The following is an 18,933-nucleotide window of genomic DNA, read 5'->3' as shown; positions in this document are numbered from 1 at the left end:
ATTTGTTGTCTGTTGTTAAGGTAAGATTTAAAAAAGTTTGATCCAACAGCATACAGGAAATAACCTTTTCCAGAATCGCTATAATTGCCTTCAAGGTGGCCGAACTAATATTCGGCAAAACAATATTTGATGTGCAGGAGCGATCCATTATAAATGTTACTCCACTCGAACTTTTTTTAGTTTACATTTTAGATAAAAAAAAGTTTAATACCAAAGTGTGCCAATTTGTTTTTTAATTGGAAAATGAAAGGTCATATAATTGGCCATGCATCATTATTGCATTACGCCAACGCCACTCCTTTTGTTTAATCATTACAGTTATCTTATTACTATTATTATTTTTCAAAGATGGATAAAAGACTCATGTATTCATTTGACGAAAAATTCGAATTACTGTCATATAACGGAAGTCACTGGGATTTGACCATCTCGAAAACGCGAGATCCCAAAAACGGAAGTGGAGCTCCAAGAAAACCAGTGTCCAAGAAATCAAAGGATATTTAACAGCGTAGCGTGCAATTCAGTGGTTATATTCCGTATTTGTATATTAACGGCAGATATAAATTCAATGCAATTTCTACATGTATTTGTGCATGTATTTTTTCACGTAAATATTATTGCATACTATCATCATATCATTTGTAAATAGACGCAAAGCATTTGTTTTTATAAACTTACACGTTTAAACGAAACGAACGATTATTTTTAAAGGTCTAATCGCACTAATCTATTGCACAGGATAAACCTATGTGGAAAAAATGTCCAGGGAGCAATCGTAGAACCTTCTATAGACAGAAGGCAAGTAATTGCAGATGAAAGTTCGCCTCAAAATATGATTATAACAAATGGCAATGGACAATTTGTTTAAAAAAAACTGTTATTCAATATATTACCAAAATGTAAGAGAATTCCACAGAAATTAGTTTTAGAGAATACATAAATTTAGATAATTAATATAGATTGGATTTTATTCTGCACTTCAAACAAACATCCTCATTTGTTTCGTTTCTAGTATTAGGATTATCGATTTTCCTTGTATAGGTACCCACAAGTTACTATATGCGTTCTAAAAACATCTTTGCATATAAAGTTCAACTAAATTATATGTTTACTGTATCAAAAATTAAAAAATAATCTTTAAAAGCAAAATTCCACCAAAATAGTCAAATCCATTTTGCTCGAAATAATTACATCGTGTATGCCATAAAAGAATTACCAATTTAAAAATATATGCATTAATTCTTCAAAGAGACTTCCACGGGCTATTTATAAAACTTCTGGATCCTTCTAGCGTCGGTTGTTCTTGAATTGAACTTGCTGACGTTTCGCCAATCATCCGTCAGAGCTTAACTAAAACTGTCTCGCATTTTACTCTGTACCTGTTTATATATTGTTCGAGGGAGGTGGAGCTAAAATGACTGATTCCCATATCCGTGAAAAATAAAGACCTGAGTCACAGTTAAGATTGTTTCTTTGCTTATAGATTTATATAGATTCTTGGATTTTTCGTTGGTAGGAGAATTTATTACACTAAAGGCTTTCAGTTTTATGCAATACAATTTTATGCGTTGTTTCGTGTACAAGTTCGGCCATTGCTGATGAGTTTATTTGCCGTAGTCTTAAATCGTAAGATGTTAAGAGATTTTTGAACAAGTGGTGTATCTGGTTGTGACGTTATATTTCTTCAGTCATCCGAGACAATGTTTATGCTCCTCCTGTAGGTACGCCCACCTCAAACAATATATAAGCAGGTACAGGGTTGTACGGTATTTGAAGACATCCATATATGTGGCTGTAATTTATGGAGAACAAGTTTTTTGTTTTATTTCCTGAAATAATTTGTTTCTCGAACCCCTGCAAATGCACAAGAAATGCAGAGACATGCAGTGATCGTTGCTATATGCGCGAAGCACGCCGATTTAGAAATCTCCAGTTTTCTCAACTGCACAATTTTTCCAACAAGTGCAGGAGGGTCTAATCACACGTTATGCGCAGAAGACAGTTTATGTCGGCACAAACTCGGAATCAGAGATGGGATGGCCGAAAATTTGTGTGACCACATCACCCCAAACTTATGGTCACCTAGGTCCCCGGATCTTAATCCCCTTGATTATTACCCATGGGGCTCGGTTGAGCGAGACACCAATATACATTCCCATAATACTATTTGATTGCTGTAGGACTTATAACAACCACAATGATCAACATGAAGAACTAGCATTTGATTCTGGCATGCAGTTTAATTTCTTTTCGCGGAGTAAAACTCGAGGTTGCTTACCACCGATACGAAAAGAAAATGGGCGGCGAGCTCGGAAGAGCTTTAAAGTGGACTGTAGGCTTTAAGAATTTAGAATTAAGACCGATCGCCAAACGGGCCGCTAAAGAAGTTTGAGGTCTCACCGTAAGCGCACGCCTCCGTCTTCTCAGCAGGCCTGCTTCCTCTTTGGTGTAAGTTCTGCTACTCAATTCGCAGAACTGACCGGGTGTTACGCCACGGACAACACAAACGCACAACGACAATCTTAAGGATTAAAGTTCCATTCGCGGAAAACGCGCAAAGATATCGCCACAGCCGCACACGGAATGATAATAATTCCCGATCGGCTAGACGCAAAAAAAAACCTTAACGGCCATACCGCGGTAAAAAACTTCCAGCAACTTAAATGTTTATTTGTTTAAAAATATTATACCCGGATTGTGGAAAGTAATATATGGGTATGCACAAAATTATTTGTGTTAAAAACCCGACCAAACATAAGAAAAGTTTCTGTGAAAATTACCAAAAATAAAATAATAAAAAAAAATTATATGTATACAAGGACAGACTTGTAATCTGTCCAGAGTTCTTTCCCATCTCGGATTGAGTCCGTTATTGTCGCTAATGGGGATTTTATATAGTCTAAGAGTCAATTAACGTTATGTAAAAATTTTAATATCAATTTTGCCCTTAAATATCGTATGCACCCTGTAAACTGATTTATCATTCATTATTATTATTATTATTTGTAGCGCGAAAGCGACGTGCAACGTCGCACTTGGACCAGGCGCCCACCGACCGGCTGGACAACGAGGCGGCCGTCGCGTCGGCGAAATCGACGTCGGATGCGCCGCGACCGACGCCGCTGCGCAAATCGCAGTCGGGCGCCGCGACGCTCGGTCGTCTGAAGGTCGTCACCTCCGCCGCCGCGACACCGGCGTCCGCGCCGCGGACGGGCGCGAGTCTGGGCGATTCTCCGGCCACTCCCGAACAGGAGAGACCGAGAAGGAGGCAGCCGAGCGCGGCGAGGAGTTCGCGGGGCGCCCGCGACCAAAGCGTCACCCAGTTCGCGGTCATGGACGACGAAAACGTCAGCCAACAGGTAATGGGGGCGGGGCAAAAAAAGACCAACGCGGAAAATCCGCGACGTATTTCGATCGACGAAACTCTTCGACTCAGGTGTTTCAAGGTGTTACAAGGGTGTCAGACTACAAAAATCAAAATCAAGGTTTCAAAATATATTCAGAGAAGTCAAACTTGGCGCTTTGTGTAGGTGGATTTTATTTTATTGCGAGTTATCTGCGTTTTCTGACTCCTATAAAAAATACCTGGTGATAAGCAAAACCTAAAAATCTATATAGAGTAACGCCATATGGACTAGAGTAGAAACAGACAATATTACTTTAATTGCAGTTACAGATTTTTTTCAGTTGATTTTTAAAAAGTTGTACTTTCGCTTATTCCCTCTTTCAAACCATAGTCGGTACGATTTGCGATGGCATAGTCCGTCATAAAACCAAGAAGGTGCCTCAGTATTTTACTGGCTTTCACTCGTATGCTAAGAATGGCAAAACCCACACATTTATCTGCCAGTGTGGCAGTGGATAATTACTGTAATTTCCACTACAAAACAGCGTCGCGTTTTTAAAAAGCTGCTCCCGATACTCGAAGGGCCATCTGTAATTATTATGGTTAATGGACGACATCATTCTGGACTTTGTGAAGGTGTACCAAATGCATCTACGCATTACTCACAGAATGGTCTAAAATGTCGGTTGTTAAACATGTTAAAAATTACAAAACAAACTAGCCGTATGCTACAGACTGAAATGGGTCATCAAGTTTTAATTTAATATTGCAAGTGAGGCAAGGCACGATGATATTGCTTATATGAAAGGCAGCTCTCCACACAGTTAGCAGAAAAAAATTGGATCAGTTGTATAATATAGTGGCAGCAGTTCCAATTTTGACTCTGATGATGAAGATGTTTCATTGTAAATACAAACTAAATATGGTTTACTTGTTTGTTTACCCTTGGTTAATTATATTTTATACGGTGTGATGTATATTATTTAATTTTCCGAAAATAGTTTATTTAACAATTTATTATAGTTTTTTCATGTAGATTCACCTACTTAAATATTCGCATATCGATAGAAAATACCTGAAACCATCTCTGAATATGAGTACTAGTTAAATTAATAAATGCCAAGTACAGAGACAGAATCTCTCTTACTCTCAAGTAAAATAATCGTGATCATTAGTGACGGCTGTTTTGCATTGATTAAATAGACATTTATGGCGAAACACCATTTGTCGAAGTATAAGTGGAAACAAGATGAGCAATCCATTTTATTCTGCCTGGCATTTTATTGGCGACTATCGTACCGACTATATATTAATACTTTTAGTCAATGGATCCTGAAAAACGTGGAATTAAAAAATCGTGGGAAAATCCGCATTTATTTCTGCAACCATTTTTTTCATACTTTTTTTTTTCCTTTTCAACGATAATTAATAATTTTTTTTTAGAAAATTTGCAAGAATTTTTTTTTAAATCAAAATGGCGGAAGTTTAGGCTATTTGCGACTTTTTCCAAACGATTTGTAGCACAAATGTTATTTACTTAGAATAGGCTGCCCGAAACATTTCAAATACTCTTAAGAAACAAATTAATAGTTAGTATACGGTCTGTCCAATATAAGGATGGGATAGCTTGGGGATATCGAAAACCGTAGTAGATCAGGATCCTTAAGTCTCTCTAATACTTTTTCCTTTTCTTTTGAGCTGGGTTAAAAAAAAAGTGAAAAAAGTAATAATTATTTCACTTTCGGTAGAAGATAAACCATACGTTTTCTTGTAAAGTTTTTATCACAATTATTTACTTTATTTACTTTACTTATTTAAATTTGGGGCGTAAAAAGAAGGGCAAGCATAAGTAATAATACCTTTGCTGGTCTGGTAGATGGCGTATTTGATGGCGTCTTATGCAAATTGACAAAAGAGAAATACAAAGATTGTAAAATAAGAGAATAAAAACCACGTTTGCTTAGCATTATTTTACACAAAGTAAAAGCTAAAATCAATTAATAAAAACTAATGTTGGAAACTAAATAAAGATATTATGCGATTATCGCTATAATAAAAGGAAATAACATAACGAATAAATATCGAAGAACATAAAAAGCACAAAACTAACTAAAACACTTGACACTTGAAAAACAAAGTAATGCTTTTGTATCTTAATCTCTATTTTGTATTACACTGATTCGAGGTCTGAAGTAAATAATCAATAAAAAAGAAGTAAACAAATAAATATTCTTATTATTAATATTGTACAAAACGTATTTAAAAAACTAACTAAAAACATATTTATATATATTTTTTAAATGTTTAATTTTATATTTGACTTTCGCAGATTTAATAACCACTTAAACCACTTAGATGGACTAGATATAATTCTTTACTAAAGTGCTTTTCTTGAAATTTATCTTAAACACTCGATTTCAATAAACTTTTAAAATATTAGAAAATTTTCGAGGTGTGAAATAAATAATAATAAAAAGAAAATAATCAAATATTTAATACATGTACTATGATATACTGTAACATAGCGCTGTTAATTCGTATTCTTCCTATTCTTAATATTTTCAAAAATATTTTGAAAAAAATTAACCCAAAAACATATTTATATATTTTTTAAAACGTTTATTTTTATCGGATTTGGATTTCATATCTCTTCTCTCATTTGCGATTTTATTTCGACTTTAGCAAATTTTATCTTAAAATTTATATTCGTATTGCAATATATAAACATAAGGATACAAAACTTTTTACAAGAAAATGTTTACAAGGATGTGTAAAAGTTGTATCTTTATATGATTTTCGGTATGCAATTTTATTAAAATTTTCATAAAAAATGTTCTCTAATGTTAAGTCCATCCGTTTTACTTTTGGCTCTACGAATAGGTTTTTAGAGAAAAAAAAACATCCTCCTCAAGAGTATAACCGATTTTGTCCTGATGGATTTTTTGGTTCGAGGCACATTTAATTGATGCGATGACATCCGCGTTGGTTCGGGGTAGTGGGCGGGGCTGCTAAATAGTTTGATTCGAACACGCGTAACGTATACAGGTGACAAGATGCGGGCCGTTAACGATCGCTAGCCAATGGCGGTCGTATTTCGACAATAGCGACGAGACGACGGACAACGAGTGGAAATTGGAGAGTCCCGAGCACCACAGGGATTCGTCTGCGGCCGTGCCCGGTCAACAGCAGCAAAACTTGGCGGTGGCCGCGGAAGAAGGCGCAGCGGTCTCGCCGAACCCGCCTCCGTTGAGCCGGATAAGCGAGGATTCGAGGACGAGCCACAAGAAGTACGTCAACATCGCCGGAATCGAGGACTATCCGGAACTAGTCGGTGAGCGCTACTTATTTTTTACCTTTTGAAAAATTTTGAATTTTCACAAAAATCGAATTCGAAAATCTGGAGGGTAGCGTCCTAAAGCCCTTCATTTCCCTGGTTATTGTATCGTCACCATATTGGAAAACTAGGCCTTTGGAAATATGATCTGGTAGGACATGTGTAAAAAGCAGAAAAATGAAATGAAATTATGGGTTCTGAACTAATAATAATAATGACTTTATTGCAATGTAAAATTATAAAAGGTGAAGTTGAAGCTCAGCTTCTTAACTTTATTATAAAGTCTTAGGCTATGAAAACATCTTTTTTTCTCTCATAAAAAGCCACCTAGTTTCTTTTATTAACCAAATGGTGCAAAAATAATGTCATTATCAACGTTTCAAAGAATCTTCCACAAGCTACTGTAATACTATTTAAAAATTGTCTGAATGCCCCTGCGTCGGTTCATTAAATAACAAAAAACATTAGATCCAAACGATTTTCTGGTTTGTTTCGACATAGAGTCCCGCTTTACTAAATTTCCTATTGCTAGAGTTCTTAATATAATTTCAGGTATTTTAAAATCTGGAAAAATGCTTGTCTGAAACATATTTTTCTAGTAACAGTGAAATTTATGAACAAATATCAGGAAAAGCTATGAGTTCTCTATCATCATAAACCATTGCAAATATATTTATGGAAACTTTTGAAAAGGAAGCCCACGTTCCATCTTAAACCAAAACTATGGAGACGCTACGTTTTTAATACTTTTAATATTTAGGCTCGTGGTTAAGAATCCCTCCGATTTTTTCTGAACCATTTAAACTCTATGAGCATACATACGTTTCACCATTGAATTAAAAACGAATATTAATCTCTAATTTTTAGATATACTTGTTAATATAAAACCAGATCTGACATTAGGTCATTCAGTTTACAGAAAATCTACGCAAACAAATTGACACCTTAATGCATTGTCACATCACCATCCCGCCCAGAAATCATCAGTTATCAACTCTATTGTTGTTTACAGTTCCGTAAAATTTCCACATATTAAGCGTTCCATTACAAAATACACTTGACCACAATTTCCCAAAGAAAGCAACCCCACACTTTCCATTGTTGTCTTTCCGTACATTCAAAACATCACTGACCACATATCAACAGTTCTTAAGAAATATATGTTACAACCATAATTACCACGTGTCCAAAAGTCGCTCTTCGATTCATCAAAGACAAAATTCTGTTTGTAACATTCCATGTATATGCGGCAAAGGATATATCGAGATACAACGACTCTAAACGACCAGACAATCTTAAAAGCATGACTGACCTTTCACGCATTTAACCCCGCCTCCCACTATTAGTATATAAGCAGGTTCAGAATAGAATACAAGCCAGTCTCAGTGAAGCTAAGTAGAAGCCAACAGAATGATTGGCGAAACGTCAGCAAATTCGATTCAACCATCGCAGGAGTATTCCAGTCATTATCGGCTAGTAAAGCAGTTTCTTACAAAACTCCGACGTTAAGGCAAACTAAAAGATAAATAAAAACTTCTTTATGTTAAGTTCTTTAACAAAGTTTCTCATTGCACAAAAAAGAAGCTTTCGGCTACTTTTTGACCTGCCTGATAACGTAATAAACCACAAGCAGTATTGAGCGGCATAACCATGAATATTTTAAATCATCACTGATTTACGTCTGTCCAGAAGAGTTCAAAATTTGCCTGTTTCCTTCATGCATAAACAAAATAAAAAATATAACATATATAAAACCTTAAAATATTTGGTTGAGTTTGTGTCGTATGTCATTTTATATAAAAAATGTAGTTATGGACAGAAGGCATGATAACGCAGAATTTCTGACTCTGCTTCTGTGATAGTTCAAGTTTACGATATAGGTGGAGCCACAAATTGTGAGGCGTAATTGATATCAATATTTATGAAACTCGGATATGTTAGAACGAATTGTATTTGCGATGTACGAAAATGTGCTATCTATGATTGATAAGTAGTGAGGTAAATTTTGAAAGAAAGATGAATTTTGAATATTTTTCAAGTTAAGTTTTGTATTATTTTGATGAAAATTTTCCGGGAACTTACCCAACAATGAGGTATAAAATGTGGACATTCTCCCGCCCCTATTTATTTTGCAATTATTTTAAGTTTAAAAATTACGTAAAACAAATTGAAAGTCGTTGATAATATTACAATCCTTCTTTAGTACGTTTCATTACTTTAGATGTGACGTCATGCTTGCGATTCCGTCCCCTTCCATTCCGCGCGGCGTTTGCACGCTGTTCGCCTTAACACCCGAAAACATTTACGGATAGCACCCAATTAATTATATCGAATTTATACAATTGGAAACAAAAAATAATTAGTATATAACACAATAAAGAGCAGCGGACGAAAGTGTGCCAAACTATTTCGTTATAGACGCGTTCTTTTAGCAGTTAGCGGCCGGTAGACATTAAACGAATAGATGCGAGTGATTATCCGCAATAATTGCGACGTATTGTGTGGTCCTAGATAAGAAGAGACGTTACTTTGCGCGGCCCTTCTATAGAAACCCCGGTCTTAGTACTATATACAGCGAAGTTAGTGAACGGGTGTTGTGTCGGGCCTTCCTAAACACTCACAGCTGCAAATCGAACACGCTGGCAACGTCGCTCGCGTCGTTCGCTTCTTCGGCAGCGTCCATACTCGATCGCTCGAATTATTAGGTGGCAAGTACAATGTTTCTCTGTCGATTTCTTCGTCAGTGACGTCGCGTGATGATTGTCGTTTGTTTCTTTGCCCGGCCCGATAGGTCAGGGTCGTCCTCTTCGTTATTTATTACGAGCTCTGATGTGTTCGTCCAACATCTACATCATAAGGCCGCGCAATGCTAAAGTCTGAGTCATCATATTAAGGGAGCGACACTAGGCATCGTTTTTACGAAACATAAATAACCAAAACTGACCAACATGGTTTCCTTATGGTTCCTTATCTACAAAATATATTTTGAAATGGGGGAAGACACCTGGGCTTTGTACACCGACTTTTCTGAGGCTTGGCTCCCTCTTTGGTCCAAAGCTATGAAAATACTAGAACTCAATTTGTCGCTATCAATAACCAACAGTCGAATGTGTGCAGTATTGAATTTGGTCTTTTTCAGAGTCCAGTGATTCGCTTTAGTATTTCTCTGTTCGATATTACGTTTATGTAGATAGGACTTACGCAGAAGTTTTTTCTCTCAGACTTTACAAGCTGATTTAAAATGAAAAAAGAAAACAACGTTTTTAATCTGAATACAGTGGACATAAAATGTGTCAAGAGCTCCCGAGATGTTAACTTACAATTTGAAGCACATATTAAAAATAGTGTTCTACCCACCCATAACACGCCAATATTTATATTAAAAATTACACAAGGCTTTAAACCCTGTAAACCTCTTATCACTATCTTTAAACCACTTAGGCCAATTCAAAAATTTTGTTTCACATTTTAGAACTCAAAATACGCTGAATACATAGATTCCATTGAAATAGTGCAAAAATGATTTGGAAATGCCTTAAATTACACATAATACGCAAAGGCATTTGGAATTTTACAAAATCGATTTTATTAGAAAACATATATAATTACTTTGATTTTTGATGTTTACTTTGTCTTTAATAATTGCAAATGATTTAATAATTAAGACTTTTCCCTATATTTTGCATGAAGAAACACTTGTTCAGCTGGCTACTTTTTCCCATTCTGCATTTATAAGATTCATCGGCACCTGCTTGCAAAATGTTGACAATGAAGAGTCACAACGAAGGTCATCCGACTTACCGAATTCGGATTTTTTTTCAAAATAAATAATATGTCGTTCAATATGAAAAATTTAATGAGAACCATACACTGTCATGGTCAACTAAGGAAAGCGAATTTTTTTGAAAACATAATCGGATTAATATTAAAAACAACCATAGAGTTTTATATACTTTTGAGATGCCCTTGACAAACTTAATTGTATTATCCAAAAATATACAGAGTGATTAATTTCAAAAATATAAGGTTGGTTTATTTCTCGAAAATAATTTGAAGATTTTAAAGTGCTACTGAAATCTGCTTAAAAAACGGCAATAAAACCTTCTTACTTTTCCAGTAAGATTTTGAATAACCGAGGGACGAGCCATGTCCCAAAATGCAAATCTTCCGAAAAGAAACCGTATCTCAAAAATCAAAAGGGCTATGAAAATTCTGTTTAAAGCACCTCTTGTTTCTCGAAAAAGTAGCGAGTGTCGCGAAAACGGCATTCCTCTATTTTTAGTAATAAGCAAAATACCACGTAAAACCATCTAAAAATACGTTTTAATTTGTATTATTTTAATGTTTAAAATATAGTAATTCCTCAAAAAAATCATCCAGATTTTTAGCAGTTCTGAGCATCACAGTATTTAGCAATGCTATGTAATTATTACATACAAAACAATATGAAATACAGTACATAAATCATCCATAAACAAATATTAAAAAAAATATACACAAATATTTTGATCTCGCACACAAATTCTGACATTATTCCCACGTTGCAGCGAATACTGTTTCATTTAGTTTGTCATTTTTTCAGTATCAAATGCTGTGCATATTTTTCTAAACAATAAAAAGAATAAATGAATCAAAATGTATAACCTAAACATACAATATATCTTTTAAAAGCGGCCGGCACTTGTCCTCCCTTTTCGTGGTGACTCACCGATTGTTTACAGTCTGTAGTTTCTCCGCCTTACTGTAGAGGTCGTGTCGGTTCGTCCCGCGGCAGTGTTCTAAAGGTGTCGTTTTTTAAGGTTATGTCGGTCCGAAGTCGTGTCAGCATCAGGAGAAGCCGCCGCACGACGGCCTGAAATGCGGACGGCGTTTGGCGAAAATTTAATGGACGATTTTTTCGTTACTTAGTGATATATAATATGTGATGTAAAGAATCTCGAAACTTTCGTTTTACTTATACATACTTTATACTTTACCCGGTATGTAATTTTTGTCTGAACCTTAACTTATTTTGTTGTTTTGCTAGCGTTGTTTTCGTTTGTTTAATAAATTTAATTTTTTTTATGTTGTTTTATTTATGGTCTCTCGGGATTCTAACGTCACAATTTTCGAAAACAGGATATTTTGGAAAACAACTACACATTCCCCCGCCAAAAAACTGCCACTTTTATTCGGATTTGAACATGAGAATACGCGGGGTTTTATTCATTTGGGAAACTAACGGATAAAAAAATCTATAACGCATAGTCGTTATTAAACTAAACCAAAATAGGAAAAAAATGTTGAAGTGCGTTTTAAAATGATTTAGATTTAAGGTTAATATAGTCTGTCGTTCATTCTGACTAAGGCGTCTGAAGGGGGTGAAAAAAGTTTGTTGATGGGATATAATCCTTGATAATGGCTGTGGAATGTCTTATCAAATTATAATCATGGTTTATGTGTTGATGCTCGAGAAATAATTTAAATATTTGGTTTTTTATGTTTTCTATACAAAATCCACGAGTTTGCTTAAAATATAAGTAATTTGTGGAGCATATATAGAACCTGAATACGGATTGATTTTTTCACAATGTTATTGATATTGTAGTCATAAATCTTTTTTTTTTGAGTTTGTTATATCTAGGTCACGAATTGACACGCTTTAATGGTGTATTCATAAGTTTATGTTCAAAAATAAAGGGTTTGCGTTTCTAGTAAAGAATATAGTTTGATGTTTTCCAAGAATTAGAGATAAGCTTTCGCTTTGACAATAGGATACAAATCGATCAAGATTGGCTTGGACTCTGAGACAGTAAATTAAGCAGTGAATCCTAAAGAAAACTTTAACATCTGCTGACAAAAGTATTTTGTAGTTATTGAAAGAGTTTTTGTTATTTGATATGGCCAGTATACAGTCCTGATCTTAATCCAATTGAGCATCTCTGATCCAACTTTACACACGCATTCTCCGCTTGACTACAGACACAAACCGACAAAGCGTTCGTTTTGAAACTCTAATAAACAGACATGACCCTAATGTCGTGAGTAGAAAAACAATACGTTCAGAAAAGGTCATGCTAAAATAGAGTTTCGGTTGACTACTGCTACCAGCGTTGTCGCATTGTACTGCGTGTTGTTTCAAATTTTGTGAAGAAAATTTCGTCTCATTCTCATTTACGAATTTATAGATATATTTTAGAAACGGACATGACACGGTACTGACAGTTAGCTGATATATTGCAGTTTATCTCTGAATGACTAATTATATTATATAAAATATATGATGAAATATGTCCATGACCAACTTATTCATAAAAAAATTTCATGATTATATTATTAATTAATCACCAGTGAGAAAAAATAATACAGGACAAAAAATTACAATTAAAACAGAATCCCCATATATCCTTATAAAATTGCATACAAAAGTCTGCTTGGCAGTTTTAACTTGAAATCTCGTATTAAAAGAAACCATAAATAAATAAATCGGTTACTTGATTATCAGGCCCTACGGTGAGATGTGAAAACACTTCTATAGAAAAAAACTGAAAACAATGGAAAAGTGGTGTGGTTAAAAGTTGTGAAAATTGGTTTTCTGACTATTTATTTATTTTTTCGATGCGGATTGACTTGCCCAAGCGACCTTGACCTAGTTCGCCCTCATCGCGTACAGGTACTGCGGGCGAATGACCTTGACCTAATTTTTACGATGCCGAGGTAAAAAAAAATCTGAGGGGTCGCGAAAGGTTTGGGCTGGAAATTAGAGGTTCATGGCCACAATTCTTGAGAAATAATAATAGAACTCGTCTAAAAAAAAAGTGTTTGCCCACTCTCGTCGCCGACAGAGTCGTTTGTTTTATTTAATTCGATTTTGTCGTATTTATAGACTGAAACCACCTTATACGTTGTCGTTGTGTCCCGTCGTGTTTAATTCGCAAATTGTATTAGCGAGTAGTTTCGTCGGTAGTGCTAAACGCCAGATCAAACATTGACGTTGATAGTTATTATTGATAATGGTCGCAGGTTTACTAAGAAAATTAAAATTAGGGAGAAGTCAGTTATGTAAGAGAAATAATAATAAAAGTGTTTATTGAATTAAGTAAATAGCTATTTTGTAAAAAATTTAGACAAACAAGAGTAGTTCAGTTCAACTCTGACGTTTCTTACAGTTCTGGATTCCTCTTGCTTCGGTTGTTGACAAGTCGAACTTACTGACAGTTTACGAAACATTTAATTGGCTTCTTCGGAGCCTAAATGAACTGTCAATAACCAACGCAGGAGAAATGCAAATGTGTGAATAGTGTTGCAGTGGCCTGATGAGATTTCATTGAAATGTGCGTCTTAACGCATTAACAGAATTTCCTAACAAATAGAAAAAATAATAGAAAATCGACCACATTTGATACAAGAGATTGTACTTCATATTATATTCATTTCATATTAAACACTAACAATTTAAATAAGAGGATTATAGTTTTTATAACAGAAATTTGTACAGTTGCCTTTTGAAAGCATATTTAGTCTTTAATATAATAATTAAATACTTTTCTGACGCAATAAGAATAGGAGCGCTTGAAAATTTCCATTGAGTAAGTTGTAGGGGTAAAGGTGTCTTTAAATTTTATATTAATTTTATATACGACAGTCCGAAAGCTAGATGCAGATTGTAAAAAATGCCTATTTTGCATATTTAACTATTTCGTAGCTTTTGTATTCTGTACTTATCATGGGTTGTTAAACAGAGACCAAAGACATCATCAAAATATGTCAAGAGTTGGTTCATTGACAATTCCAAAGCCTTTCCACGTGTCAGTTTCACCAAATACTTTATCAATAAGAAGAATTTCCGATATCGCATGTATTAAAGTCTTTTCGTATTTATAATGCGATTCTGACACCCCGTATTTTAAGTTCTATCCACAGGTGTTCTATTCCTCAACATTAATAGCAGATTAGTTTAAGACAAATCTCAACACGATCGTGACTAGCAAAAGAGTAGCCATCAATTTTAAGATCATTTCTTGAAATATTGACATTCAATCATTTAACACATAGGCTAAGCGTTAACTTAAAACTTATTAAAATAATAAAACAACAAATCACTCATCACAAAAACTTGCAAAATTATCAAGAAAGTTTAACTGACATACTATTGAGGAGGGTTTAAAGAAATATGTTTAAAATGGCACATCAATAGTTTTTATTCAATCAAAACTAACTTTTGACAGATTCAATTTCATCGGAAATCTCCCCACCAAGATTTATAAGGTATTACAAGTGGAAAACTGCATCGTAATATTGACTAAATTTAATGAAATAATAAAAATTGTAGCCAATATTTTAAAAATAAAAAAACTGCCGCAACCGAATTTTTAAATGCCAATCTTTTTCCATTCTTCTTGGGCTATTACCAGGAATTTGGGGAACCCTGTATAAATGATTACATAGAGGCAGTGTTTATGCTGATAATACAGCGACGATTTGGGAAAATGTCGTTACCATTCATTTGCGCACGCGCTGTCATTAGAAATCTCGTTTTAAAGCAATAAACCTGTCATTTGAAACCAACCAATAAGACCTAGCGGCGCAACCAATATGGCCGCTGACAGTTCGTCAATTCGACCAGGTTCAGGATTAAATGTAGCATTTTTACGGCAGCATCTTCTCGAACTTTGCTCAAATCTCGTTAAATGTAAAATTTAAAAACGATTAAAATCATTCCCTTCTCTGAGGCGTGTCATATTTAAATATTTAAAATACTTAGTTTTATGACCTTTATGTTTAATAACTTCATTGCATATTCTGGTGATAGAGTTTATAAGGACAAAGTTCTACTGGTATTGCTTCCCAATCTGCTTGCTTATTTTTTGTTTTATGCTTGCCAACTGCATTGTTACATTGGGCAACGAAAGTAAATCCACACCATTGTTACAAAAAAAATTCTTGATCCTTCCATATTAAAGGAATGTGATCCTCTGTAAATGTTAACAAGACGTCCTGAAGAATATGGACATACTCGTTTTGACCTATCTATCCAGTAAATCGGTGCTACACCATACCAGGAAATAGCTCCCCACAACTTTAGTTAACCCCTCCATGTTTAACAGCTTTGATTAGTGGTGGGTTCTGGTCTGTGTTCTAACATCGGCTAATATCAGAATCTGTTATCTCTTTCCTCTTAATTCCCGTGTCACCATTTCATGTTTGATCTTAATTTATTTTTACCAAAAAGGTATAATAAATACAGAAACTCTCTAAAATATTTTCAGTAAAGTATGTATATCGGATGTCCTAGTAAAGGTAAACGACCATGGTTAAAGCGAGTACCAAGCCGAGACAAATTTAAATGATGTTTTGTTTTATGTTCTTTGCTCAACCTCTGCAAGGAAAGGGGTGCGAGGGGGTTGAGGGGGATATTTTCTTAATTAAATGTCCATGTCTCCAAAAAAACTAAATGCATTTTATTAAACTTGGTCTCGTGAAAAAGGACTTTTCCTAAGCTATCATTCTTGCCACGCGATTGTGATTGTCCTCCTTGCCACCAGGTGGCATTTTCTGAAAATCGAAAAAAATTAATTTTCCGAAAAAGAATAAATGCAATGATATGACTTTTTGACGTCATTAAATACTCAAGTAAGGGCCCAATAATCCAGTGAAACCCGCTTCTAAATATATTTATTCTAATATAAAATATAAGTAAAAGAAGTTAGCGCTCAGAAAAAAGTTGGATTTTAGCGAAAATTTCCACTTTGCAGGTTGTTATTAATGTTTAAATATCCCGATTTTTTTTTACAAACTTTCAAAGAACACCAAATTGGACTATATCTGACATTACACTCTTTGACATGCTTATCCGTTTTCAATTTTTTTACTATTACTACGCATTTTTTTAAATAAAAATTAGTTTTAATTAGTAACTTGACCACTTCTCTATTGTTAGCAACTAACTAATTTTATTAATTATTAACGTATTGGTGTTAAAATGTAGAAAACCAGATAAAAAATCATAAAAATCTCTTGTGACTAAATTCATTTCTAATTATTAACATTGCGAAGAAAACAAATTTGGTTTTTATCTTTCATGTCGTTATCTGACGCTGGCCGAAGTCTCTTGATTATCTACGGTTTTAATTACTTTGTTAAATGTTTATTGCATTAAAAATGTCTTATTTGAACTCATCATAATCCAGTGCCTAAAAGTAATCGACGCTTTAAGAGCGTTTCTTTCATTACTTTTTACATTTTACTATATAAATAATTTAATAATCAATCTAATTAATTTTGTTGCAAATCAAAAAAAGTAAACGATATCGCATTCTCAATAATTCTAAATAATTAGATATTAATTACGCTCAAAATTCAACGTTTTCTAGCGTTAGGTTCTTTTAATCACATTTTAGTTAGGTGGGGATAAATATGTTTTTTTTTGCGATTTTGTCGGAAAACGACACTACTCCAGGTTTATTAAAATGCGTTGTCTTTCTGGAAATATTGACGTGTTTTAAGAAATTATTAGGAACAAGTCACTTTCCTTGCAGAGACGGGGAAAACAGCTTTAAGCAAAAATCATTCGAATTTATCTCAGCTTCACAATAGTACTCACTTTAGCCATGGTTAATATTATGAATTTTTGTAGAAACCTAGTTTAAGAGTCAAGATAAGAATTACGTCCTCTGGTAGCCTTATTAGAAACTCGGACACAATTTCCAGAATTTTCTCTTGACTTATTTACCTAATCACTTTATTTTTTTTAAATTTCTAGTTTTAATCCCTAATATCGTAGCTCGTTGTCCTTATTGGGACGCCCGGTATATATGGTTCTATGAGTTGACACATTTATAGAAAGCAACCCCCCACCACCCCGCATTAAATTATCAATTTGGGACCGCCAGGTGCTCTTCCGCGAGCGTGGTCGACCCCGTCTTTGGGGCCGAACGTGCGGTCGAGCTTGAAGCCGCCCCTGCTTCAGCAGGCGGCCTTCGACGACCTCGTATTTCGGGTGGACGTTATGAGAAACGTGGCATCGAAGCACACGGGGCTCCCCTGCGGCGACGTGGCAACCGTAAACCCACCTTTAAAGCACGCGTGGTCCAGCCTGCCCGCATTGAATCTGCCAGACACCCAAGCGCTGAGGGAGGACGAAATAGAACGAAAGGACAAGAAAAGGAACGGGACAAAGGAGAAAGAAGAACAGGAGGAGGATCAGAACGGGGACGAAGGCCTGCAGGAGGTAAGAATTGCGTAAAAACGCGCCAAATATTCGCCTTTCCGTTTGTTTGCCTCGTCGATTTGATAAAATAAACTTGGCCTAAAATTAGGAAATGGCCGCCAAGTGGCGATTAACATAACTAGTTTGTTTTAATATAAGACGTGTGAAAGGTTTCCCGCAATGTTTCATTTTCCGTTTAAGGGTGAGTATGTAGGCTTTTGACCAGAAGCTTTGTTATTTCCGCTATGCGTTGTATCTCGGTGCAGTGTGTTCAAGTCGGGGAAAGTTTCGATGGTTCGGAGATTTGTTTTGTCTGCTGCGGATACCTTGTAGAGTAAGAGGTGGTATTATGATCGCGCGTTGTATTTTTCCACTAACACCACTTTTATTTAACTTTCGTAAGACAATGAGAACGTAACAGATACTAAATGCACAATATATGCAGGCCTCTGGTATGCGGACAGAAAGTACCATGATTAAAAAACCGCCCACTACTTTTTTGTATATTTTGTAACGAAATCTAAAAGGAGAACTTTGAGGATAAGTGGGATAAGTGCAAAAACGGGTTTACGTGCAATACATAACGTCACTTGGTATAACAATAAATCTTTGTTTTATTCTTTAAATTTAAATTAAATTAATCAAATTAAAATTAAATGATAAAACGTTTGTATTACACGACATAAAGTTTAAAAAAACCTACTTTATATTTTTACTTGTAGCGCCCTTTATGAGCATCGTGGAAGTTGATATGTTGGCCAGAAGGATAGCCATACCAGGGTATAGACTGACAATACCTAGATTTTAGCTGAATAAGCATTAGTTTTGTTTAGTTAGAGTAAGTTGGTCCACGGTATTTTATTACCTTAGCAAAGACTTTCATTAACAAAACCATTGTCTGCTGATGGCTCTTCAAATTTCATTTTGTATTTTTCTCTTTGCTCATTCTGATGAATCATTTTCACTCTTCTGTTTCTCCTTTCTGGCTTTGGATCGTCTACCCCGTGTTTCGTTTATCGCGAAACTGAACACTTCAACATAACCTCAAAGAATCGAAAAATAAAG

The 18,933-nt window shown here is 35.0% G+C and overlaps 1 protein-coding gene across 6 annotated transcripts in view; it reads left to right on the top strand.

Annotated features, from left to right (window-relative positions):
- Window positions 1-18,933, top strand: part of LOC132705780 (tau-tubulin kinase 1) — a 54,893-nt gene that overhangs the window by 8,737 nt on the left and 27,223 nt on the right. For all 6 annotated transcript variants that reach the window (XM_060676635.1, XM_060676638.1, XM_060676636.1 and 3 more), the window contains exons 9-11: window positions 3,010-3,359; window positions 6,392-6,677; window positions 17,552-17,889. In XM_060676635.1, the coding sequence (XP_060532618.1) occupies window positions 3,010-3,359; window positions 6,392-6,677; window positions 17,552-17,889 (974 nt within the window). The remainder of the gene's footprint in view (window positions 1-3,009; window positions 3,360-6,391; window positions 6,678-17,551; window positions 17,890-18,933) is intronic.

This window comes from Cylas formicarius, unplaced genomic scaffold, assembly GCF_029955315.1.
Source record: "Cylas formicarius isolate icCylForm1 unplaced genomic scaffold, icCylForm1.1 PGA_scaffold_8__14_contigs__length_24414737, whole genome shotgun sequence".
NCBI lineage: Eukaryota > Metazoa > Arthropoda > Insecta > Coleoptera > Brentidae > Cylas > Cylas formicarius.
Note: the sequence above shows the minus strand (reverse complement) of the source record. Positions and strands in the feature narration are given on the sequence as shown.